Genomic DNA, 25,323 nt, shown 5'->3' with positions numbered 1-25,323 from the left:
GCTAGATGTAAGTTAGAAGTAAGAAGGAAATACTTTACAGAAAGAGTGGTCAGAAACTGGAATCATTTACCCAGTGAGGTGGTAGAGGCATCATCCCTTGAAGAATTTAAAAAAAGACTGGATGTGGCACTTGCTGCCATGATCTAGTTGAACAGTTAGAACATCGGCTGGACTAGATGATCTTATAGGTCTCTTCCAGTCTTGAAAATTCTGTGATTCTGTGATTCTGTTTACAATATTCCTCTTTCTACTGAAAAGGAAGGAGGTTCACTAATCAGGTGTTATTGAGACAAAAATCACAGAATTGTTAGGGCTGGAAGATCCTATTTCCAACTCTCCTTGCCAAGGCAGGGTCACCAGGAGCAGGTGAGACAGGAACATGTCCAGGTGGATTTTCAATGTCTCCAGAGAGGAGACTCCACAACCTCCCCGGGCAGCCTGTTCCAGTGCTCTGCCACCTTCCACCTCAAGTTCTTCCTCATGTTGAGATGGAACTTCTTGTGTTTTATTTTATGGCCATTGCTCTTTGTCCAGTTGCTGGGCACCACTGAAAAGTCTGCCTCTATTCTCTTAAAACCCACCCTTGAAATATTTTTATGTATTGATGAGATCCTTTCTCAGGCTTTTCCTCTCTAGACTGAACAGGCCCAGCTCCCTCAGTCTCTCCTCGTTAGAGATGTGCCAGACCCCTCATTGCCTTTGTGGCCCTTTGCTGGACTCTATCAGGATCGCCTTGTCCTTTAGGTGCTGGTGTTCTAAGCTACCCTTGAGGCAGGTTAAGGGACTCTCACGGCAGCTAACAGTCAGGGCCCGGCAGCCGTTTGGCGCTGACAGCGCACACACAGCCCCTGACGCCGGCTCCATTGTGCCGTGCCGGGCGCTGACCCCGCGCGCCGATCCCTTTATCCTACATTTCCCGGCGTCACGCGCGCAGGGCGGTGCCGCAGGAAGCGCGGCGCGGGTCTTTCCGGCCGTGCGCGCGCCCCGAGCGGAGGCGCGCCCCGAGCCTGCACCGACGAGACAAGATGGCCGGGCTGCCCCGCAGGATCATCAAGGTACGGCCGCGCGCCCGGCCCGCCGCGCGCCGCTCCGCCATGCCCCGCCGGGAGCGCCGGGTGCGCCGGGCCGGGCTCCCGCGCTCGGGGCAGCGCTGCGCCGCGCCGGCCGCCGCTTCCGGTGCCCGGGAGCAGGGCCGCGCTAGGGCAGGGCCTCCTCCCGCCCCTGCCGGGCGAGGGGCGCCTCGCTGCCGCCCCGCCCGCGCCCCCGCCGCTTCCCCCCGCCGCCGCGGGGGTCCCCTGCCCGCTGTGTCGGCGTGCGCGGGCGGCGGGAGCGGCTGGGCCCTCCCGGCGGGCGCGGGCCCGCGCCCTTTGCGGCGACCGCCCGGGCGGCGGCGGCGCCCCTCGGCCCCCGGTGCTGCCGGGCGCTGGTATCTGCGCACCCCCCGGGGTCCGGAGCTCGAAAGACACCGGGCACACCCCCCTCTATTCTGCCCGCCCTGCCGCTCCTCACCGGGGGCTTCCGCCAGCCCCCGGCTTCCCCGCGCAGCTCTCGGCGTGCTTGGGCCGGGGGAGGGGAGCGGTGGCGCCGTGCGCGGTTTCCTCCTGTGCGATGAGGGACAAGGCACGGCGAGCAGTGCGCCTGGGCCACAGGGACATCGGCACCGGTGGTACACGCTGGGACAGCCTGGTTACTGCTGCACTTGCTCGGAGCTGTCGGCCCTTACCCATTAACGTGCCGTGCTGGCCGTTCGGTATCATGTTTCCACTTTGATTTGCCCAGCTTTGCAAGGGTTCTTAACTTTGGGGTACTTTCAGCAGATCCTGCGAATTCAGTTCCAGCTTAAGGCATAAGTAATTTTTGGTCACTTACTGGAGATACAGGTAACTGTCTTTCAAGCTATGAAAACAGCTCGCTCCTGTAGCTCACGTGGGTGCTCCTGCTGTGCTGCTGTCTCCTACTCAATTTGTAATGGTGCGAAAGGAAGCCCTCGAATGGGTGATCATTCTCTTTACAAAAGTTATTAGACGATTCCAGTAAGGTTTGTTAGCCCTCACAGGAAATGACAGCATCCTCATAACTTGTTACTGTGAGTGGATGTTAGTTTTTAACACTGTGGAGCTCTCTCGGTTGGTAACCATTGTAAATAAATGAATTTATTAAGTGTTCAATAGTGGATTAAAAAATACAGTTATTTCATCTAAAAGTCAAGTTATCAAGTAACTGATAGAGACGATGAGGTAAAATAAGGCAGAAGTAGCATTTATCTTCTGTGAAGCAGAGCTAAACTATGATTAGTGCTCAGAATTGTAAGTAGTAAAATTAAAGAGGGCAAATCTTACAGATTTTGACACCTAGCCAGCTGCCTGAGTGCACAGCATGCTAATCTGAATGTATTTCAGGTGTGATAGGGAGCAGTGATTCATAATACAGTGGAACTGGTGTTTATCACAGGGTTGCAGTAAGAGCTCAGTCATGAGGCTGGTGTCTGCGTTAAATTTTCATTGGTCTTGACACCTCCCCAGAATACAATCGAGAAGTGCACCTACTTCTGCTAGAGCGTAAATTTTTTTCGTGGTACTTTTGCTTTCTTATGCTTTTCTAGACAAAAACGCTGGCACAATTTACACAACTCACTTCAAAGATGTGTGGTGATATGGGACTGTTTCTTTTCCTCTTGAAGAAGAAAGATGAAGGGCTAAAAAGAGTCCTAGAAAGTCCAGATTTTCTATGAAGGATCCCTCTTAGACATATGATGGGTTGGGTATTTCCATGTGTGCATTGGAGTTGTCTGCAGCCAGCCTAGAGTTATTAAATCTTGGCTTGGTTGTGTTAGATGATCAGCTCTTCAGCTCCTGTGCTGTGCGTGCCTTAGGTTGCCATATGTGCCTATGATCTAGGACTTGAGTCTGACTAGTTACTACAGCCTCAAAAATGTGCAAAGTCATATCTTGAAATATCACAGCTGCAGAGGTGCAGTCCCAGAAATATGCCTGCTAAAATCTTTAGGAGTCTTCAGTGAGGATTGTCATGCCAATTTTGACTTTAATGTTAAATTTCCTATTCTGGATGCCTTAGAGGGAGAGGAGGGAGTGAACTCAGTTGCTAGTGAGTATTTGAAAGATCAGGAAAAGAAATGGAAGAGAGAGATAGGAAATAGCTGAGTAACAGTAAAATCACTCCAGTAAAGAAAATTAAATCTTCATGCTACGTGCAGTAGTAAATTTAATGATAATGAAATGGCGCAGATACTTTTAGGAAAAGACCTTTCTCCCTTTTTGCCACATGCCCCCTTTGTGTTGTCATCCAGGAGAGACCATGGATGGCTGCTTGGGGCTAGGAGAGTGTATTTGGACTGTAATGAAGGCCTGAGCCTGGCTGGCCGCTCCAGAAGCAGTTGGCATTCCCTGTCTTGAGCGACTGCTGGCAGATGGCCGGGCTCAGGTTGACTTGCAGCCCTGTGCTCCTCAGCCTGCGCCTCTGCTCTGCGCAGGCTGTCCTCCAGCCCAGGAGGAGAGCAGGAGCTTTCCTTGCAGTGGCAAGAGCTCTGTTTATGTTTCCAATACTTTCTTCAAAGTCAATGAAAAGGTGACAGTAGGGGTGTTGTAAAGCAGTTGTTGCAGAACATACAGAATTATTCCCAATTTGCTGTCCTCAGATTACTTAGAAATGGACTTTAATAAAGCATGTGTGGGAATGGTCTGTAAGTTCAAAAGATTACTTGCTTTAGAATTATGACTGTTAGCATGTTACAAATGGTGAGTAGAAGACATTGATGTAGTTTTGAATCTTTGAAGATGTAATCAGAATTGGAAAACCTTGTGTCTTGTGAATAGAGAAGAGTATTTTTGTTTTCTTCAGTAGTTCAACACCAAGGGTCCTATGAGAATCATCTTGACCAAAAAACTATTAATGTAAGATAAAATTAAAATGTGTTATTGGCACATATCACAGATGTGTGGTTTTTATGCTGTAAACTTCTTTCCAAAAAGTGCCTATTTCCAGTATTAAAAGGTGAGCCTTTGCAACAGACAATAAATAAGCCCAGTGACTTTTACTTTCAAGCACTTATTATATTGATTCTTTCCCATGTTGCAAAGTCACGTACCTCCAGTCAAGTAAGGAATTGAATTGCATCTGAATTTTTTTCTTGGCTGACATTCAATCCACCTCATTGCTGTGTCAAGTGCAGTCAGAGTATGTGAATGGAATGGATAATATTGTCCCATATCATCTTTTAAAGGGCTTTTTTCTCTGCTGTTTTCATTGCTGCAGTGATCTCATCATTCATGATTTGATGCACAGGTCTCTAAGTTGACTGTAGCCAGTTGTTATTAATGCTTCTGTTACAATCACTGCAGCTGCTCCTAGCATGCAGTAACCATCTGAAGCAGTAGCTGAGGCTACTTCAGATTTTTTTTTTTTCTAATGAATTTATCAGTGTTAAATTACAGAGGCTTTGATTTCCTCCCCTGCACAATACTGTGGTGTTGTCTGAGATATGCATTCCTTGCTATTTACTGTGTGAAGCTATTTCCATTATCTGCAGTGAACTCCTGCTTGCTGTATTTTTTGAAACTCTGAGAACATTTGGATTGCTAGCTACAAAATGCTGCTTTGAAATGTAAAATTTCTGGGAGGTTTTATGGAGATTCGCTTGGTGTGTGTGATGCTAGGCTCTTAGAGCATTCTATAGTAGAGGCCAGTATAATCAGCCTTATATATTTGAGGTTTTTTCCCTGTATAAATCAGGCATTTAGTCTGCAACTGGAACTTTCTAGAAGTTCTTTAAAAGTGTTACTGGCAGCCAACTTGAAGTTTCTTACTTTTTCTTGAAAGCTTTGGATTTTTGAGGCATGGACTTCTGTCTCCACATGAAAATTTAAGTCACTGCTACTTTTTGATTTCTGTGACATGTCTGACCACTTTTTTATTTCCTGAATAAAAAAAAAATAAATAACAAAGACTTGAGGTAAACCTAATACCTTTTTGTGGTGTTTTGTATTTCTTTGGATGGTGGTTAGGCACAGAAAACATTACTTCTGAAGAATGCTGCTCCTTGACATTTATCAGAGAATGTAATGTCTCTTTGCATCTTGTATGCCATTTGAATCTGGTGGATAACTTAAAATTTGATAGAAGAGTGAAAATTTTGGGAATTTTCAGAGGTGTTTTTGTGCTCTTCTCAAAACCATTTTCTCCCTGCTCCTGTCTCCCCCTCCCGCCAGGTGCAGAAAGATGGTACAGGTGCTGTTTTGCAGCCCTCTCTGAGTCTTCTTGCCAGGTGCCCGGTATGGTCTGGGCTGGCTGTGGTAGTGGGAGGAGCATGCAGGCAGGTACTGGGAGCTGCAGCTTGGCAGGACAGGTGCTTTGTGCAGGCAGGGGAGGGAAGCTGAGAAAAAGGCTCAGGCCCAGAGGATGAGAAAACCTTCCAGTTAGGTCTAGTCTAAAAAGAAAATGTGGTGTCTTAATAACAGATCTTTCAGAGGACACTGGTAACTTTTCACAACCTTTTCCTTAAAGAAGATTTCAGTAGACTCTGTAGAATAAAAACTGAGGAAAACCCCAGCAAATAACCCAGACAGAGGCAATAATCCTGTTTGGACCATCTTGAGCAACTTCAAGGCACAAACCTATAGTAAACCAATGGGTTCTTATTGCTTTACATTTGTATGCAGTTATTTTATACTGTAATATGTCTGTTAATGTTTAGATGGCTTTCAGAGTATCACCAAAATTTGTTTTGTGTAATAGTATAAAACAAAATCACATTTTTAAAGTTACTTATGACTGGTGAATTAATAGTGAGAAGCAAGATGCAAATTTTGCATAGATGGTGTGGTGGATTGACCCTGGCTGGACACCACTCTATCCCTCCCCTCATCTGAGCTGGGGAGAGAAAGTACAACCAAAGGTTCCTGGGTCAGGAGAATCACAGGGAAGTATCACTCACCCATTGCAGTCCTGGGCAGAACAGACTTGACTTGGGGAAATTAATTTCATTTATTACCTATCGAAACCTAGTAGATTAATGAGAAATGAAACCCAAATCTTAAAACGGCTTTCCCCCCACCTCACCCTTCTTCCTGGGCTCAACTTCATTCCTGATTTTCCTCTCTCCTACCCCTCAGCAGTGCAGGGGAATGGGAAGTGGGGGTTGTGTTGAGTGCATACGTGTTTTCACTGATGCTCCATCCTCCTTAGGGACAGAACTCTCTGTACTCTGCCTGCTCCAGCATGAGGTCCCTCCATGAACTTCTCCAACATAAGTCCTTCCCACAGGCTACAGTCTTTGTGAACTCCTGCACTGTGGGTCCTGTCCACAGGGTGCAGTCCTTCAGGATCAGAGTGCTTCAGTGTGGGTCACAAGTTCACATGGGTCACACCTTGTGCCAGCAAACCTGCTCCAGCATTTCTCTCTCACCACGACCTGCCAGGAGCTTGCTTCGCTGTAGGCTTCCCATGGGGTCCCAGTCTCCTATGGGCACATCTACGTGCTCCAGCATGGGGCCATCCATGGGCTGCAGGGGAGTCTCTGCCCCCATACCTGGAGCACCTCCTCCTCCCTCTCCTTCTGCACTGACCTTGGTTCTGCAGAGTTGTTGTTCTCACATAATCTCTTTTCTTTGTCCTGCTGCCCAGGTTGTGGGGTTTTTTCCATTTCTTAAATATATTACTACCTCAGAGGTGCTACCACCATTGCTGATGGGCTCAGCCTTGGCCAGGGGCAGGTCTTGGAGCTGGCTGCTGCTGGCTCTTTTGGGCATGGGGAAAGAAGCTTCTGGCATCTTCTCACAGAAGCACCTCAGTGGGCCTGTCCCCCTAGCAGGCCCTTGCCATGCACACCCAGTATAGACAGCGTTTGGGCAGAAGCTCAGTATGAGTTAGTGTGCATTAACCACACTTTGATTGTTGACTCTGCACTGTATATGAATGCAGGCCTCCAGAGCAAATGTGCTCCATCAGGATAACTGCAGGAGTGGTTTACACTCTTAGCTTAGTGAATTCAGTTCTGCTTTACTTTACAATAGCCGAAGATGCACTGTGAAAAGCTCTGTCTGTGCTATCACATAGATAATCCTTTAGGAATTTGCATAGGATCTCAGATTCGCAGTTCCAAAATCCTGTAATCTGCCGTGGAAAACTCGAGAATGAGGTCATTCTCGGGGGAGGTGCTGCTGACCTTAAAATGCCCCTCTCCATGTTGCTGCTTGGCTACAAGGTCTTCTTCCAAGAGTGGGTAGATTCTGGGGATTTTTTCTCTTCTGGGAAGGCACTGTTACTTGGAATACATTTGTGTTCATCTCGTTGCAAGTGGTTTTGCAGTGGTTAAAATTGTGTGATGATGGGATTTAGAGAGCCAGAAGTGTGTGAGAGGATTGTGAGCAATCCAGAGTTCATTCACAGTGCTTGCTTAGCAGAGCTGTAGTATCAATTTGTTGGACAACTGTCTGTATGTCGAATACTAGATAACGTTTTCTGAATCTACTGTACCACTGTTTTTTGGGTTTTTTTTTTAATAGCTGATGCCTTTGACATGTTGACACTTTGAACATGTTTCCTTGCCTTTTTTTTGGAGGTGGTGTTGGATACAGTTGGGGCTAGTTTTAGAGTCTGGGAATCTACAGGGTGGTAGAAGCATTAATTACTGTACAAGAGACAGTAGTCAGTAATGAGCCCAGGAAGTGGGGGCATGTGGAATGCTGACTCTTGGGGATTGTATGGCAGGGGAGAGAATTCATGTGGAGGCTGGCTTTTGTGAACCAAATTGTAGCCTCCTATTTATGATGTTTGTCCCTTGCTTTGCAGTTTAATGGGCTTTGCTGCTACTTCTTTTTTTCCTTGTCCTAAAAGGTAATGTTATTTTCAGAAGATTTTCTTCAATGAAATTGTTTTACAGTTATATAATTTTAATGTAAACATTCTTAAATCTCCCTGACAATATGACATCTGCTTAGGTAACCAGTTTGTTTTCAGTAATGCTGGTTACAGCCGGTTCTTTGCATAGCTGTAGCTAATGAATTGATAGACCCTGGAAGAATTTGTGCCAAAATGTGATGTAATGCAATATTAAGTTTTGAATTAAATCTTTGTAGTTTTCTGAGGCAGCTTTATCCCTATATGTAAAAGACAGTTTTGACTGATAAGTTTCACTTTTTCTTATTGCCTCCCCCTCAAAAATCAAAGCAAAAATATGCATGCTTTTTTACCTTCTTGTGTGCAATTTATCACTCCTCAGTGAAGGAGATCAGTGTGATCTTCCCCTTTATCGCAGTCAAACAGGAAAGAATTGTCATTTGGCAAGTAATTATAACTTGTCACTGTGCCAATATAGTGCTTTAACTAAAGCCTTAAGTCTCTATTTCGTACCCCAAAATGAATCTGGACTGTTGGATGTAGTGGTCAAAATGAAAGTATGAAAGAAATGTATTCTCTTACAATAACTCTACTCTGAGTGTGTAGTCTCAGTTGAAATGCTGCAGTTGGTTATTGTACTTCTGTTTTTGGCAGAGAGCTGCACAAAGTGAAGAAGTTACCACTTAGTTGCTTAACCAGAAGTTTGTGAAGTGATCAATCTGGCTCATTCTTGTCGCAGCCTCCCAGTACCCAAAGTAGGCCTACAAAAGAGCTGGAGAAGGACTTTTACAAGGGCATAGAGGGATAGGACAAGGGGAGTGGATTCAAACTGCAAGAGGGCAGGTTTAGATTGGATGTAAGGAAGAAATTCTTTACTGTGAGGGTGGTGAGGCACTGGAACAGGTTGGTCAGTGAAGCTGTGGATGTTCCATCCCTGGAAGTGTTAAAGGCCAGGTTGGATGGGGCTCTGAGCAATCTGACCTAGTGGGAGGTGTCCCTGCCCATGGCAAGAGAATTGCACTAGGTGATCTTTAAGGTCCTTTCCAACCCAGGCTGTTCTGTGATTCTCATTCAGATTGAACAGCCTTACTGTATGAACAGATTCAGCTTGGACTGTGCTGGCACAAAAATTTTTGTGCCACTGAGGTGAACTTAGGCTGAGGAACTGATTTGGCTCAGAACTCTGCAGTAAAGGTTATTTCTTAAACCAAATCAGTTCTGTGATCTCATCTGTTATTTGACTTTGCAAACATTTGGGCTGATGAGTGGAGTATATGGAATGATGACTGTTCAGATTAGCACTGCTGCTGAGAAATTAAAGCTTCCCATGTGGGCACACTTGCATCTTGTGAGGAAAGGAAATGGTGGAGGTAGTTACAGATGCGAGTGAAGTTAATCAAGAAGAACTGAGAACCATGCTGAAATGGTGGGTAGAAAAGCAATTTGACTTAATTGTAAACTCAACAGCCAATGAAGAATGAAACAAAGGACTTCCACTCTCAATGACTAAAAAATAGGGGAACTTAGGTGTAATTAAAAAAAAAAAAAACAACAACTCTTTGATTTTTGCTATTGGTAGTGTCTTTTCATCTGTTTTAGAAATCTTCCTGGAGGATTTGGCAGCAAATGTCTGATCTCCCTTAGGAAGCAAATACTGAAATAACTGATGAGCAATCAGTTAAACTGAAAGATCTCTCTTTTTCCTCATCACATTTTCTCCCCATAAATTGTTATGTGTGATATCCTGCAAGTGATAAGTGTTGATTATTTCAACTGTAGCAGGAAATGGAGCTAGTGGTTTTAATTTTAAGTCTGTCATCTCTTTCTCAAAAATTCTTAATTTTCTATCATCTGTGGAGTAGAAACTGCCTACTGCATTCTCTCTAAAAGTGGTTCTGGATACCACATCTCAAACACAGATTAAAAAGTAATGTGTGGTTTATGGTGAGGTGGGCTGACCTTGGCCAGGTGCTCACCCAGCCACGTTCTCTCCCCACCTCCACCAGGCAGGGGGAAAAAATAAGAAGGAAACAAGACAAAGAGAGGTCATTTACTGATAATCATCATGGCAAAACAGGTTCCACTTGGGACACATTAATTAATTAATTTGCTTCCAGGTAAGATAGAATTGGATGATGAGAAACAAAGACAAAATTAAAACAGCAGCTTTGCCACCCTTTTCCAGTATTCAACTTCAGTCCTTCACTCCTTGCTCCCCAACTTGCCTGTCCCTGATGGATGCAAGGGAGTGGAGAATGGGGGTTTATGGTGAGTCCACAGCAGCTCCTCTCTGCTGTTCCTTCGTCTCCACACTTTTCCTGTGCTCTGGAGTGGTCCACTCCATAGGATACAATGTGGGTGTGTGCTCCATTGTGGTCCTTCATGGGCTGCAGGGAATCTTTGCACCCGTGCCTGGAGCTTGTCCTTACTGTCCTTCTCTGACCTTCTTGTTCACATTAGTTTTGCACACCTTTTTTTTTTTTTTTTTTACCCCTTGCTGTTCTCTCTGTGTGGTGCTGTTTTCTGTCCTTTCTTAAGTACATTTTCCCAGGTGTGCCACCGGCTTGGCTGATGGATTCACCCATGTGCTTTGGCATGTTTTTGGAGCTGGCTGTGTCTGGTGAGGTACAGCTCCTGGCCTCTCCTCACAGAGGTCACCCCTGGAGTCCCTCTGCTGCCAGCAGCTTGATGCATACAGCCTGTACAAGTCCTCAGTTGGTCATGCAGTTGAATTAGATCATACCAAATACAAAAAAAAAAAATGTAAACTGATGTGGATTTCTTTCAGTTGGGGTGCCTTTTTAATTTTACAAGTAATGCTTTTTTTTCGCCATTTTGGGATTATTCTTACAGTGTTGCATTGCATCCTATTGTTCCCTTTGTAAATGGCCAGGGTTAAAAAAGTTTGGTAGCTGGCTGTTTGGAGACCTTCTCCTGTAGCACCTGTGGAAGAAACTTGTCAAGGGGTGTGCAGATTTTTTTAATTTGTACTGGTGGGAGATGCTTTTATCCACAGCCAGTGCCAGCTGTTCCATGGTTTCTATTGGAAGTTCCTGTCCTCTGCTGGATGGCAGCAGAGTGTTTATGTTGTCAATCGGATCTTTAATCTAGTTAAGAAGACCTAGCTCACTTTTCCTGAGTTGCATTGGGAATGCTGTCAGGGTGTGCTTTCTCAGTAGATTTGCAGAATGGTAATTTCTGGCAAGTTGGCAGCAATAGACACTCATACTTAAGTTGTAATTCCTGTTGTAGATTAAGTTCACATCCATCATCTGTATTCCCTGATCTGTTCAGAATAAAGAGAGTTAGTTGAACCTACAAGTAAAGGTAGATTCTGCCTACACTTTCTCAGTGTCTGACATAGATTAGAGAGGACTTGTACCTTGCCTTGGCCTGACAAAGTTGTAGGAGTGTGATACGGAAGGAAAATTGCTTGACTACTGCTTAGAAAATTGAGCTAGTAAATGTGTTACTGAAAATATGAATAAAGAATCATTCCCCTGAGACTTTGTATAATGATGTGGTATTGTGCCATTTCAGATATTTAATAGCTTTAAGACCTGCAGTGTTTTCTCTTTATGTAAGAGACCTTTAGTAATGTTTTGTGTTTTGAAGTTTCAGAATAATTTTATCACAGATATGTCAGCCTCTGAATGATATTATTTCTTTTTAAGGTAGTAGCATAAAGTTGCTAGCCATAAAGATGCTTTTCTGTAGTCTTAGTGTTATTAAAGGTTCTTTGATAACTGTTATAGACATGCAGAGTCTTTGGTGTTTAAGACTTTTATAGATGGGTGAAGACTTTTAATTTAGTAGTTTACCATCTGTTACTGAAATTAGCCTAGTTGGTAGTTAAGCTTCTTCCTTTGGAATGAGGAGGGAAGGCTCTGCATTTCCTTTTTAGGTTGGTTACAGAATAGTAATCTGTTACACTGGTGTCCTGCTGTGGTTACACTGCAGTCCCAGCTCTCTAAACCAGCCCTTTCAGCAAAAGGAATCTTCTCCCATCCTTCTGAGAGCATGTGTTTGCCCCCTGCTTTTTATTGGCACAGCTGTTTGCATGGAACATCTGGTGCACTGCATCAGGGACTCTTCTCTCTTGAATGACTTTTCCCTTTTCTTTTCTTTTCGGCACTTGCTATATTAGACCATGAAGTCAAGAGATAGCTATATAGGCAAAAGTGAAAGTGCATAATAGGCTGAACTGGAAAAGCACCACAAATTTGTTTTTTTCTTTCCTTTCTGCAGTGGCTGATCATTTATCGCCTTAGAATATTCAGACCCTGTAAGGCGGTGTGATTTCTCTAAGCTACCTTTGTTCTAATGGATTTTACAAAGCTCACTAGGTGATTTCACAGCTGGTATCAAAGGATAATGTGGTCCAGAAGACCATTCTGTAAAATAGTGTGTTCCTTCAATTGTAACACTCACTGAGACCATGGTATTAGTGGACTAATAAGCAGCATGTTTTATTTATTAAAGTAATCTGCATAGCAGTAATATTGAGTGTGAAATAAGAAAATTGGAGTATCAGGGAAATAAAATGCAGGTAACTGAATTACTAAGCAAAGCACATTTGTCTAGAGATATGGAGCTTGGATTTCTTCTCTGAGCTAGTTTGTGCTGACTTCACAGGCAAGCTTCTCTTAAATTCTAGTGGCATTCACACAGTAGCTTTAAAGGTCACATATTTTGTGGGTGTTCAATATTGATTTGTTCCTAACTGTTTTAGCCATGTTGCTTGGCAGGCAGTGTAAAATTTGTGGTGGTTAACTATTGCCATAGCACAGGGAACAGAATTGCACTATTTTTCCAAGCAAAAAATAGTTCTCCTTTCTAAAAAGCAATGAAGAAGCTTGTAAAATTGTCTAATGCCATGCCAAAATTTGTTCCTTCAGTACTGTAGTGGTCTCTGTCAGACGGAGAAGCTTTACAGTTCAGCTGCAGTGACTCTGGTAGGTAAGAAATAACCTTTGGGGTTTTTTTGCAATTACTTGCATACGTGAGTCTTCTGATTCTGGTATTTGCTGCTTTTGTATTTTGGCGCTATCTATTTGTAGTTATTTCTTTGGTCCTGCCTTAGTCTGTTCATAGCAAGCAAGACTTGTGAAGTAGCTTTTTGTTTTTCAAGAGTAGCACACAGAAATCTTTTTAGTTGTTTTGACTAAGGCCTTGACAGCTTGAGGCTTTTGTAAACACTTCTACAAGGCTGAAAGTGATTGAAATAGTATATTTGTAATGGATTCCTCCTTTGTATGCTTGCTCATACCTCCATGTTCATTAGCAGTTGATTTTCCTGTATGTCTGTATGGAAGCATCTTCTAGGCTGTTGCCTTTACTTCCTTAAAGAAGTGCTCTGTTTTACTCTGTATGTGTGAACAAGGAGAATCCTGGTGGTTATGTCTGCTTTTCAGTAACATTTTTCCCCCTTTGACTGAAAGCAGAATAACCAAGCAATAGCTCAAAGAATGAATGAAACCAGCTCTCCTGCAGATCCATCTCTCCTCATTGTGTGGCTTCTCTTAGTCTTGGCAAGCTCAAAAGCCCTTACCCCTGCCTCCTGCTCTGCTGGTCTCTTCTAAAGATCAAATGCTCTCTCTTCCTGCGGCTTCCTATCCTTACATGTTACTGTAAAAACAGGTTGAGGGTTTCTTCCCCCTCAGGTATAATTAGTTTTCAATTTAATGTCTTCATAGAAGAATAGCTGTGCAGAATGTCAGCTACACCATCTGTGCCATCAGTATCATCTGTCACTCTGCTTCAGGCCACCTGTGTTAATAAGGAAAGCTTTGCTTTTGCTTGTCAAAACACCTTCAACACTTCTGTGTTTTCTAACCACTTAATTAAAAATAAAAAAGGGAAGGCATAAAAAGGGGGGAGGCATAACCAGTTGTGGTTGTCAGATGTGGTTTTTTTCAAGTATGGACTGGCATGTATCTTTTTGGGTTTATTAATTTATTTTAGTCAATAGAAATTGTTACATTACTTGGAATTGGAAAAAGTGGAGTAAATACAGGAGTGAGAATAAGTGTCAATCTAAAAACATTGCAGAGTATGACAGATAATTGCCTATGACAGCATGGGAAACTTCACTGAAGGCTCTAGAGCTTTCAGAATATGTGCTGAAATATCTTCTGTGAAACTTCAGTATGCTAGAGGAGAGCTAATAAAAACCACTGCATAATACAATTTGGGAACTCGATGGGAATTTGTATTCTTGTTGGAGACAAAATTAACTGTTCTGTTGTAAAAACATTTTTTGTGAGCAGCAGAACTGCAAAACCCAGTTTTCTCTGAATTTATTATTTGTCCTTTTTATCATGTTTGTATTTGTGTGTTTCAGCTCTTTTTATCTTTATTGTCAGAGATTTTTGCTGGGCAAGGGTTATACTTGGTTGGAATAAATTGGCCAAACAGCAGAGTGGTAGTGCTGGAGCTGTTCATGTCTTCCTCTCCAGTAGCACTGAGCTTGGTTATCCTTAGCCATTGACAGCTTACAAAACATACAGAACAGTTGAAATTGGACAAAGGTTCTAAAGGCAGTTTTGGGGGAAAAAATGGAGGTAACAGAGTGCATAAAACTCACTTCCTCAGTTAAAAAAGTGTAAGAAAAGAAAGTCTACCTAAAAAAACGTGGGAAGTCAAGTATTGCATGTGTTCAATCATCCTGATGAGTTAATAAAGGTGGTAAATTAAAAGTTTCATTAAAAGAAATTAAGCATTTATTTATTTATTTAAATGTGTTTGGGATACTTATTTTCATTGGGTAGGCGTCCTCTGGGAATTAGAGAATAAGATCAATGTGTAGTTCAACATTTCCTTGTTTTGTCCACCTCTCCTCATTCTCTCGTGGGTGATGTACAGGGTGGTAGGTGGCTATTTTTTGCAGTGGCCTTTTTTTTGTATTTCTTTTTGTTTTGTTTATTTAGGGTTTTTAATTGGTAATGTACACTTAAAAAAATTAAAATCTATAAACAGATCAGCTTCCTGACCTGTTTATATGTTGTGACCAGGTGCATAACATTGCCTGTATACTCACAATTTTTTCTCAAATATGACTTATTTTTGCAAGTTTTATGGCAAATCAAATTTATTTTAGTGTCAGCATGTCTGCAGCTGTCTTCTTACCCTAAAATGTGGAAATTGAGTCCCTGTAATTACTTTAGAATTGGGCCTAGTTGTGTATTTAAGCATTTTATATGCTTAGACCTTACAATGTAACTTTTTGATTAATTTCTCCCTTTTTGTTCCTTTTCCATGATGTCCCCCCAAATATAGTTAAGATATTATTGTTAATGTCTTCATAATTGCAGGACAAACCCCTTATTTATTGTCAAAATTTAGGAAGTATTAATGTATTTAAGTACAAACATTGCACATTTTCTCAATAAACAGCATTTTTGCTATGTTCATTGCAGTCTAACAAGCTTATCTGTGTTATACAGCTCTAAAAAGCTGTTTTCTGAAGCTTGTGCACAAAAAGTGTTTTCTGAAGTTCTTGCGCAAAAAGTGTTTTCTGAAGCTTTTGCACAAAGGCAGTGATGTGCTCATGGGATCATGGCCTTTCATTTTGAGTGTTTTGGAGAAGTTTAGCCTGGTGCTTGCTCTCTGCTGCAGCGGAGCCTGGCAGGTGTGAAAGATGAGTGTCAGCCAGCTCCCTCACAGGTGTTCATCCTCATTTGTGTTTGGAAACAGCTTCAATGACACTGATAGTGATGGAGCTCTGTGTGCAGTGCAGGAAGCAAGGTGTGCTCTTTGGAATTTTCATCTAATATTAATGTTCCCTTGTGGGCTCAGAGGAGGCTCAGTACTCAGTGGCTGTATGCAGCACAAACACTCTTTTTGGCAAGCCCTTTTTCTGGTGTGTTTGTAGCGAGGTGACCACAGTCACAGAATGTGGAGGCATGAAGGGCTTTCTGAGCAGGGTGACATGCTCACAGTGGTACGGCCCCTTAGGTATTACGGGGTGCCTGCACTGAAGGAATTGTTTTTCTCATCTCTGGGCTCTCCCGCTGTTTACTGACAAGTGGTTTTTAGCGGCAGAATCGCAGCCAGGACTGCTCCCTCGGATCTGCTGGCAGGTAGAAGTGCTGATGCTGCTGCCAGAGAGCTGCTGGTTCTGGGATGTTTTAAGCCAGGATTGGCTCCCCAGTGTAGTTACAGTCAGCATCCTGGCATAACTAGGGATGCAGTCTAGGGACTGGGGTGACTGAGGGGGAGCTGGGGACTGCTGAGATCAGCCCAGCTATTAAAATGTGTTATCCTTAATATTAAAAAATAGTCTTTGAGCGTGCCCATCAGAACCAAAGCCACGGTTTCCTTACGAGCACATCTCTGGCAAAGTCCAGCTGTGAAAAAGTTTAAAAATTGGTCTTTCCTGTAAGTTACTCATTTTTAGGTTTTCAGTTGGCTCACATTAGTTTATTTTAAGCATAAGACACTTTCCTCTGCCAGAGCTGTCCAACAGTATATGGTCTTTCACAGGCAGAAACCCAAACTGTCCCATTTACTTGAGGCAGCACTCATACTGACAGCCTGCTGAAACAAACTGAAAATGGTTTATGCATTTCAGGGGTTATCTGTAGTTTCTTACTGACTTTTCATACCATTGGATGTAAACTATCAGAATTTGTTATGACTGCTTTTCTACACAATTAGCGTACAAGTAAATAGCCAGCAGAATACAAATGAGTAAGTTATAAAGTTATGCTTATAATATGAATATACTCACAGAAGTAAATGTAGACAGTTCTAAGAGGCTTGGATGGCCTTCCAGTGAGGTGTGTAAGTGGCATCTAATGTCTATGCAGATAAGTAGACAATATGTAGCTGAAACAAGGAAGCACACCAGTTATATTTAGTTTACGTTTGCAAATATACATAGTAATAAATTTTATATTACAATTTGTAGGACCTTGAGAATTCAGAGATGAGTAATTAGATTTTGGAATTAATTCCCATGACTTTACTTCTTTAAGTATTGATCAGTTTTTGTAAAATAAGTTGTTATTTAACTGCATCAGGACAGCCGTATCACTTAATGCTGTGTACACTTATTTCTGCAAGAGTAATGCAGCAGTGCAGCAAGGTTTGAAGAATTTATTTAGCTAAGTAGAGGTAATCTGTGTGCTTTGTGCTTGTATAGAGACTTACTGTATTGGAGAGAGGCTGACTATGAGGGTGTGCATACTGACAGGACAAGAGAAATGGCTCCAAACTGAGAGTGGGTTTAGATATGATGTTAAGAAGAAATTCTTTACTGTGGGGGTGGTGAGGTAGTGGAACAGGTTGTGCAGAGAAATTGTGCATGCCCCATCCTTGGAAGTGCTGTTGTAGACATGTGAATAAATATGCTATAAAATTGAAATAATGAAATAAAGTTACACCTACAAGTTGACATCTTCTGTCAGTAGAAACAGGATGATTTTTCTTTGTGAAAGCCAACACAGAAAGGTGGTGAAAAAATTAAGTGTACACAGTAAAAGCACTCTTAGAAGGAAAGAGGAAACGGGACTAAAATTGTGTGAGGAAATGAGGCGTTAGCAGGAGTTTTTTGTCCCTGCCTAGTGTCCTTTTGCCCATTTTGGCCTTGGGGTCTTTTTTTATAAGAGCTGGAATGGTGCCCATAAGACTTGTGAAGGCAGGCAGCAGAGGAAAGGAGGATGTACCTGCCTTGGTGTGTGTGCTCAGTGCATTGGCAGGGTGGGCAGCTCTTAGCTGTGCTCACAGCTTGGTGCCTGAGGTGGGATTGGCAGAAGAATAGAGCAACAAAGAAACCAGGTCCCTGTAGGAGACTGGCCTTCCCTTATTTTGCTGTTTACAGAACATCTTTACTGTCTTCCACTGTCTGTTATGGTGACTTTAAACATGGGTATATGTAGGCTGAATGTGCTCACACCAAAGCTATTTATGCATCTATATGTCTAAATATATAAAACATCCTTAAAATATACCTTTAGTGTTGCAGAAGAGTAGCACTTTAAATTCTTCAAAGTTGGATCTGATTCCAGTACAAATGTTCAGCTAAATAAACCAGTCCACTCTTGTTAAGAGTAAGCCTTGAACTCTTTCTGTGGGTGATTAATCCCTTTGGCTTTTCACTTATGGGAGTTTTTATTTAAGGTAGAATGGGAAATGCTTTTGGTGTTATAATTGTGGTATTCTTTAAAGTGCTTTTAAGTATATTGAGAAAAACACAGCAGCTTGGCAATAGTTCAATCAAAAGTTAAGAAAATTGAGGCAGCTGAGTTATCTATTACTGTGTGTTACAGAAACACAGCAGGTGAGGATTTGAGAGGAGATGGGTATCAGTTTACCCCTGCCTCATCTCCTTTCTGCAGATGTTCTTTGACTTTGAGGAATGTAACACAGTTTCTGTGAATGTAGGCTAAATGAATGCTTGTTGCTTTTAAAATGGTTTGTATGGGTCTTATGGTTTCTATGTTTATTTTAAATTGGTTTTATTTGTTTCATTTTCTCCTTTTCTTGTAGGAAACCCAGCGCTTGCTGGCAGAGCCAGTACCTGGGATAAAAGCAGAGCCAGATGAAAGCAACGCACGCTATTTTCATGTGGTCATTGCAGGTCCACAGGATTCCCCCTTTGAGGGTGGGACATTTAAACTTGAACTATTCCTTCCAGAAGAATATCCAATGGCAGCTCCTAAAGTACGTTTCATGACCAAAATTTACCATCCTAATGTAGACAAGCTGGGAAGAATATGTTTAGATATTTTGAAAGGTAAGTGGTACTATGTTTTCTTTCTTCTTACCATATTAAATACAGATGTTTGTAAGTTGACCCTAAAAAGAGTTTTCTTGTGTTTAAAGAATATCTTGCCTTCTTCTTTAATCTGGAAAAACTTGCTATTTCTGTAGACTGTGGTGAATATGGTGTTTCATAGTGCTATAAATGTTTCTTCAGATAAATGGTCCCCAGCTTTGCAGATTCGTACAGTTCTGCTATCAATCCAGGCTTTGTTAAGTGCTCCCAATCCAGATGATCCACTAGCAAATGATGTAGCTGAGCAATGGAAGACCAATGAAGCCCAAGCCATAGAAACAGGTGATGTATCTTCTAACTTTTTTTTTTCTCTAGGTTTAGGAATGGCTTACTCTCTAGATTTTTTTTTCTCTAGGTTTAGGAATGGTGTGTAAAGCCTGACCTCTAGTTTTATGTCTGCAACTTGAAGAAACAAAACATTACTACATACAGTCATAGTCCAGGTGCCCTGAATGTGCCTGCAGTGGTCTATTTTTAAGTTCTGCGGGGCCTGATAGAAGAAGAAACTGTATTGAACTGTTTGATCTTGGATTTTGATGGTCCTAATATGGTAGTCTGTCTAATTTGGAGTTCTGGTAAAATGAAGGAGCATTCTACTGCTTGTCCTCTATGGCTTAAGGAATGGAAAGTACATCTCTGATATTGCATCTCTTGCAGGCTATAGTGGAATGCAAGAGTTGCTATGTTATGCCTCTTCACTTTTGAATCCACTACTGTCAGACTGCTTCTATAATACATAAAAGTTGACAGCTGCTGGAATTCAAAATTGCACTTAAAAATCTCAGAACTGATACATTTTGTGTGCTTGCAGCAGTGTTGTAAAAGAGATCTTTAAGAATATGAATTTAAAATTACTTTAATCAAGCCTGGAAACTGCATCTTTTCTTAAATGTGTTTCTTTTTCTTTCCAGCCAGAGCATGGACTAGGCTATATGCCATGAATAATATTTAAATGCGCTTTGAACATCAAGTGTGCATCACTTCTCCTGTTCTGCCAAGACCTCTTCCTTTTTTTGTTTGCATTTAATGGACACAGTCTTAGAAACATTACAGAATAAAAGCCCAGACATCTTCAGTCCTTTGGTGATTAAATGCACATTAGCAAATCTGTGTCTTGTCCTAATTCACTATTGTACCGCATGAGCAGAGGCTAGAAGTATCATCTGGATTGTTGTGAAATTGTTTGAAAGCAGCAGCACATCTCTGCTTTTAATCATTTTTCCTGTCATGGTTTAAGTATAAGCACTGTGAATGAAGGTAGGCAGGGTTAGCTGCGGGGCTTTTTGTTTTAATTCTGTGGGCTCCTCCTCCCTTTTTATGGTGATGCTAATTGCATTGGTAAAAGCAGCTAACCAGTTATATTTTAGAATATACCCTCTAGCCCAGTCTAACTTAGACGCTGTAGATGGACAAGCTTCATTGTTTGAACAAAAAACGGGAACATTAAACATCCATCACCTTCACTAATACTATAGTGATTCTGCTGTCAAGTGTAGAAAAATCCCTCCAAGAAAAAGCTTGTGACCATTTTGTATGGCTTGTCTGGAAAATCTCCTGTAAATCTTATGTTTTAGTAAAATATTTTTTGTTATTCTACTTTGCCTTTGTATAGTTTATTTTGCTGTGTTTTCATTTCTCTGTGACAATCATATTTAAAAAAATTGAGTCCAGAATTGACAATTTTTCTTCGCCAATCTGACATATTTAACAGTAAAGAAGGGGAATTCACAAGGGATTTTTTGTGGGTTTTTATTTGTTTTTCTTCATCTGTTTCCTGACTTTTTTATTAGTTTGTGTTATGTGGGTGACCTTACATGGCCAATTTAATATGAAATTGCATTTGGAGTGACTTTTAGAAACAAGTCTTGGATGGAGCAGTTGTAACCTTAATTTTAGCAATGCGTCGATGTGTGTTTTCATGGACATAACCAGAATGAAGTAGGAGGTGGAGAGCAAACAGCAGCACTAATTATGGGAATCTGCATAGCAGCACGGTTTTCTAACTTCTTTAATTCCTGCTCTCTATTAACTTGAAATTCCAGTGGGTAGAACCACTGTTAGAGCCAGCTTATGCATTGACTGATGTCTGCTTAGCCCCTTACAGCTAGCAACTCATACCACTGGTTTTTCTCTACAAGCCTTATTAAGCTACTTGCTTGAGCAACTGGTCAGCTTAGATAGCAACAAAGCTTCTTTATTGGAGGGAAGGAAAGTGATGAAAAAATTCCTTCTTGTCCTTGTTTTTTGTGTATGCATCCTGTCTAGAAGTGCAGTATCTCTTCTGGGAACCCATCTAATTGCTTCCCTTCATTTCTTGTATCTTTGTTCTCTTCTTTTCCCCAAGCCCTCTCCCTCACAAAACCAACCAACCAACCAAGCAACAAAAAAGCTTGAAAGCTTTTGGCAAGGCCAACCTGAAATTCATAAATGACAGCTTGTAGTGGTTGCAGTAAAGGGAGTATTTTGTCATGCAGGGGCATGATTATGTAGTCTGTTGGTATTCTCCCTCTTTCACCTCTTCTTCCTCTAGTATCATCTGAAATTTCTATAGAATGTGGTGTATTTATTGTGCTCTTATGTAAGATGAAGCATATCTATTAAAACTATGTTTTCCAGCAGACAGTGCTTTCAGTGGTTAGTAACTGCTAATGTCCCTGGAAGTTCTCTCCAACATGGTTGAAGAATGGTTCAGAATTCAACTTTTTCACCAAACTGAGTCACAAAAAAAACTGTTTTAAAAGTACTTTCTGTGTTGAATGTAAGCCAAAGCTGGTCCAGGGCTTGTAGCATGTTCTTCAGAGTGGGTAAGCACCATTAACCCTCTCTTCTTACAAATGTCTGTTTGGGGCTGGCTGGGCTATGTCCTGGATCTGCTGCTAGCATAGATAACTTCTGTGGCAGGCAGCTGAGAATAAGTCAGCTGTGCTGTAGACTCTGGATTCACTTCACCTACCTCTTAATGCTTTATCTTATACTACATATGCAGCTTTCCTCAGCTCTGTCTCTAGTCTAAGGGCTGGTGGCACCCCCAGAGGACAGTCAGACCCACCTAAGCATCCTCTTTGAGAGTGGCTTTCCCTCCCTTCAGCAGAGAAACAAGACCTGAGCTGGCACTTAAAACGGTTTCATTTTCATAGGCAGAATGAATCCAGACCCAGATAATGTATATTAAATGATACTTTACTTTTAAACCTCTAAGAGCCCTGTATAGAGTCAAGCTGGGAATGATCCAGCTTGTGTCAAGGAATGTGTGACAGGCTAAGTTCTTTGAAGCCAGTAAGATAAAAGCTTTTCCTCAGCAACTGGGAATATACACCTGCTTAACTATGTGAAACTCAGTTATCTCTCTTCCACCTACCATTGCAGCTGATAAGCAAATGCAGCTGTCTTTTAGGGAATGTTAGTTTTATCTCCATTTTTAGTATGTGTCTATTGAATCAATTTACAGCAACTTCAAAATAAATGGGTTTCCTCTACCATTACTGGTGCTATGTGTCAAATGTCCTAAAATCCTGAGCAAGAGTGATGACATTGCATTTTATGTGTCAAGTGTTTGGGTAGTAACTGTGCAGCTGTTGAGCCTGGGTTATCGTGTGGGCTCTATAACCATACATGCAAAATACTTTTGCAGTAGTTTCCTGTAGATCAAGAGGAAGACTTTTGGTTTTGCATAAATATTCAGTGGTGGTCTCTTCACATGTAGCCATGTTCTGTCATGGGTATGAAGTATATGATTATTGGGAACTGATGGAACAGGTGTTTTGTATCTTAGCTGACTTTAGTCTAAACCAAGTGAAACATTGCTTTGATAGCTTTCAAGTAATTGTATTTCTAACACATTGAGACTATTGTGGACCATCTTAATGGACTAGTGACATCTCTATTTATATACATTTCTTCTTGGGTTGGGTTTTTTGTTTTTTGGGGGTTTTTTTTGAAGGTTAAAGTAAAATGTCTGGTAGGTTTTGTCAATAACATGTCTTGACTGTAATGTGATATGACACTGAAATAAAAGGAAGAGTGATTATTCATTACTTAGGCACTGAGCTTCATTTAACTGCAGTGGGCTGCCATCAGTGTTTAACAAGTTTCCTAAGAGTTCTTAACATCTGGTAAAATAAGAAAGATAACCTTTAACTACTCTTACAACTTTTCAATTGCTTGTGGCTTCCCCTCACATTGTAGAGAGAAGAGCAGCACTTCTGTCCTAGAAAATCTGAGGAGACTGCGCTGGTACACAGCCCAGAGGATGTGTTGAGTCCCTCCACTGCTTCCCCACCTTTTTTGTTTGTTTGATTTTGTTTTGTTTAGGAGTGTGTGGGGTCTTTTGTTGTTTTTTGGGGTTTTGACTGCTTGTTCAAATCTGTCTGGTTTAGTACAAGGCTTTCCTACTTACTTGCAAGTTTGGACAGTTTCTAGTGCAATCAAATTGATAAGTGTATTGAGCTTTGCTGAACTGTGTTGCATTATGAGCATGGCTGTGTTGCATTATTAACAAGGTTAATTATCACATGCCTGCTGGAGTGGAGTTTGTACAGTTTATTGCAGCCTTTTCCGTGGAAGTGTGCAGGATGCTTTTAAAGCAAATATTTAATTATGTTGCACTGAAGTGCATTAGAAAAGAGGCATCAAGCAGCATGACTGCTTTATCTGTGGTGTTTGCTTTCATGAACTCCCCTCAACTCTTAGATAAGGGTTAGGTGAGCAAGTAGAGTACACCTGGGGAAAGGCTGCTCCAGTGAAGTGCTCAGGGGAACTACCCACTGGCTGACCTGGGTTAGGGAAGGGAATTGTCCCCCAAGAGGACACACCTGGGTAGCTCAGTTAGTTGCTGCAGAGCTGTCACTCTTGGTCAGCTCATCACTGAGACCGAGTGCTCTACCTGGAGGAGAATTCTTGAGCACTGGCAGGTAGAAACCACAGGTACTTCCACACTGCATGGTAAGAGATGGATGCAAGTGTGACATGTAACAGAAGCATTTTTATTAGTTCATGTTTTAGGAAGGTAAATACAAATTATTTCACATAAAATCATCTCTGACTGAAGTACTTGTGCAAGGTTGCTCTAGATACTCGTGTAAGCTGGGTTCTTGCCTTTAGAGCTAGAGTGAAGGAGTATTTTTGGTTCAGGCCTAATCTGAACCTTCCTACCTAAGCTGCCTACTAAGGCTTGAAAGGTCATTTATAAATCAGAAACATTCTATGTGTGATGTTCAGTTGTTGCTTGCTGTAGTGGGTGTGCTTGTCTCAGCCTGAATACCTGCTGTCATTTTCCCATCAGCTACTCATGAGTCATACAATGTTCTTCCAGGTAAATCTGAAGGCTTAGGCTGGGTCCTGGTAAATTTATGGAAGAATGTCTGTGGTCCCATGCTCAATTATCAAGGGCAGACTAATCCCACAAGACACAATAAAGTGATTCTAATGGTGTTTTTTCTTCCTTCAGTTGCTGTGGATGTTCGTCCAACTTATTCAAAGACAGGTTGCATTAGTGTCCCAGCCAGAAAGCAGGAAAGGAAATACTTAGGAGAGTGAAGCAGTTGAATGACAGCAAAAAGGCCCTTAGGACAAGAACCTTGTTACAAAATTTGTCTGGATGTTATGGGCACTAGGCCACAGGTAAGCCAACAGCAGGGTAAGTGCACAAGCTGATGGTCTTTGGCCAGCATCATACATGGCTGTAATGCTTCTTCATACTGCCCATCCATCAGAACTGGTGGTAAAATGAGGGAAAGCTGCTGGGAACCAGTGCTACTACCACTGAGCTGCTGAAAGCAGTGCGGGCTGTGAGGCAAGCAGCAGCTGATCACACAGCAGCCACATTCAGTGGCCTCTTGCCTTCCTAAAATGGCTATTTGAACAGTATTTCATGCTTATTTAAGGGAAGGAAATTGTCTGAGAGCGTTGTTTGGGGTGGTGGTGCATAGCACGTAGCAATCAGACTATCACAAGCAGCAAATGCCTGTGATTGCTGAGTCTGCAGGTTAAGAGGTGGCACCATTCCTTATGTGGAGCATTGTCCTAATGGGGATGTGGTGCTGTTCATCACTTGAGCCAAGGAGGCAGTGCCTTGCCTAATGCCACAGCAGTACTGAGACCCTAAGAGTATTGAAAGAGGCTAAGTTTAAAAAAACCCTTAACTTTTTCAGTTCAAGATTGAAGATTCTTACAATCTCTCCCAAGTCTTGGGAAAGTCAATCACTCTTGCCTTACTTGCCATGTGTGTGCTTTGTCACACTTCTGCCTTGAGTCTTACATGTCACTGGATGCCTTGGAGATCCAGTGATAGGAGCCAGACAGGACTATGGCACAACTCCTTAAGCGGAAGAGAGAGCTGTGGTAACTGCTTGTCACAAGTCATATTGACAGGGGCAAACACAGGAGCTGCTGTCCAGCCTACCAGTGTGGAGGATTGCAGGTTCAAAGAACAAGGTAAGGGGAGGTAGGGCTCCAGCAGGCTGAGCACTGCCACCAGTTTTCAGTTTTCAAGTTGGGACAGGCACTGGATATGAGTGCTAAGGGGAGAGGGGAGTGTCATGTCAAGTTAAGGAGAAGAAGTGATTATTTGGAACAAGGAGCTTGGTAAAGCTTGAGTGCAGGGACAAGGCAAGAAGTAGGAAACATTAGATGAAACTTAAATGTAGTTTAGATGGGGCTGAAGCCTTTCATACAATCACTTCTGGTGAAGT

General features: G+C 42.1%; 1 protein-coding gene across 1 annotated transcript; it reads left to right on the top strand.

Moving 5' to 3' along the window:
• The first annotated feature begins 966 nt into the window (after positions 1-966).
• Positions 967-20,230, top strand: UBE2N (ubiquitin conjugating enzyme E2 N). The gene is made up of 4 exons (XM_059471997.1): positions 967-1,055; positions 18,346-18,592; positions 18,776-18,916; positions 19,546-20,230. The coding sequence occupies exons 1-4, from the start codon at positions 1,026-1,028 to the stop codon at positions 19,584-19,586; spliced, it is 459 nt and encodes a 152-aa protein (XP_059327980.1). The 5' UTR covers positions 967-1,025; the 3' UTR covers positions 19,587-20,230.
• Positions 20,231-25,323: the final 5,093 nt, after the last annotated feature.

This window comes from Ammospiza nelsoni, chromosome 5, assembly GCF_027579445.1.
Source record: "Ammospiza nelsoni isolate bAmmNel1 chromosome 5, bAmmNel1.pri, whole genome shotgun sequence".
Classification (NCBI taxonomy): domain Eukaryota; kingdom Metazoa; phylum Chordata; class Aves; order Passeriformes; family Passerellidae; genus Ammospiza; species Ammospiza nelsoni.
Note: the sequence above shows the minus strand (reverse complement) of the source record. Positions and strands in the feature narration are given on the sequence as shown.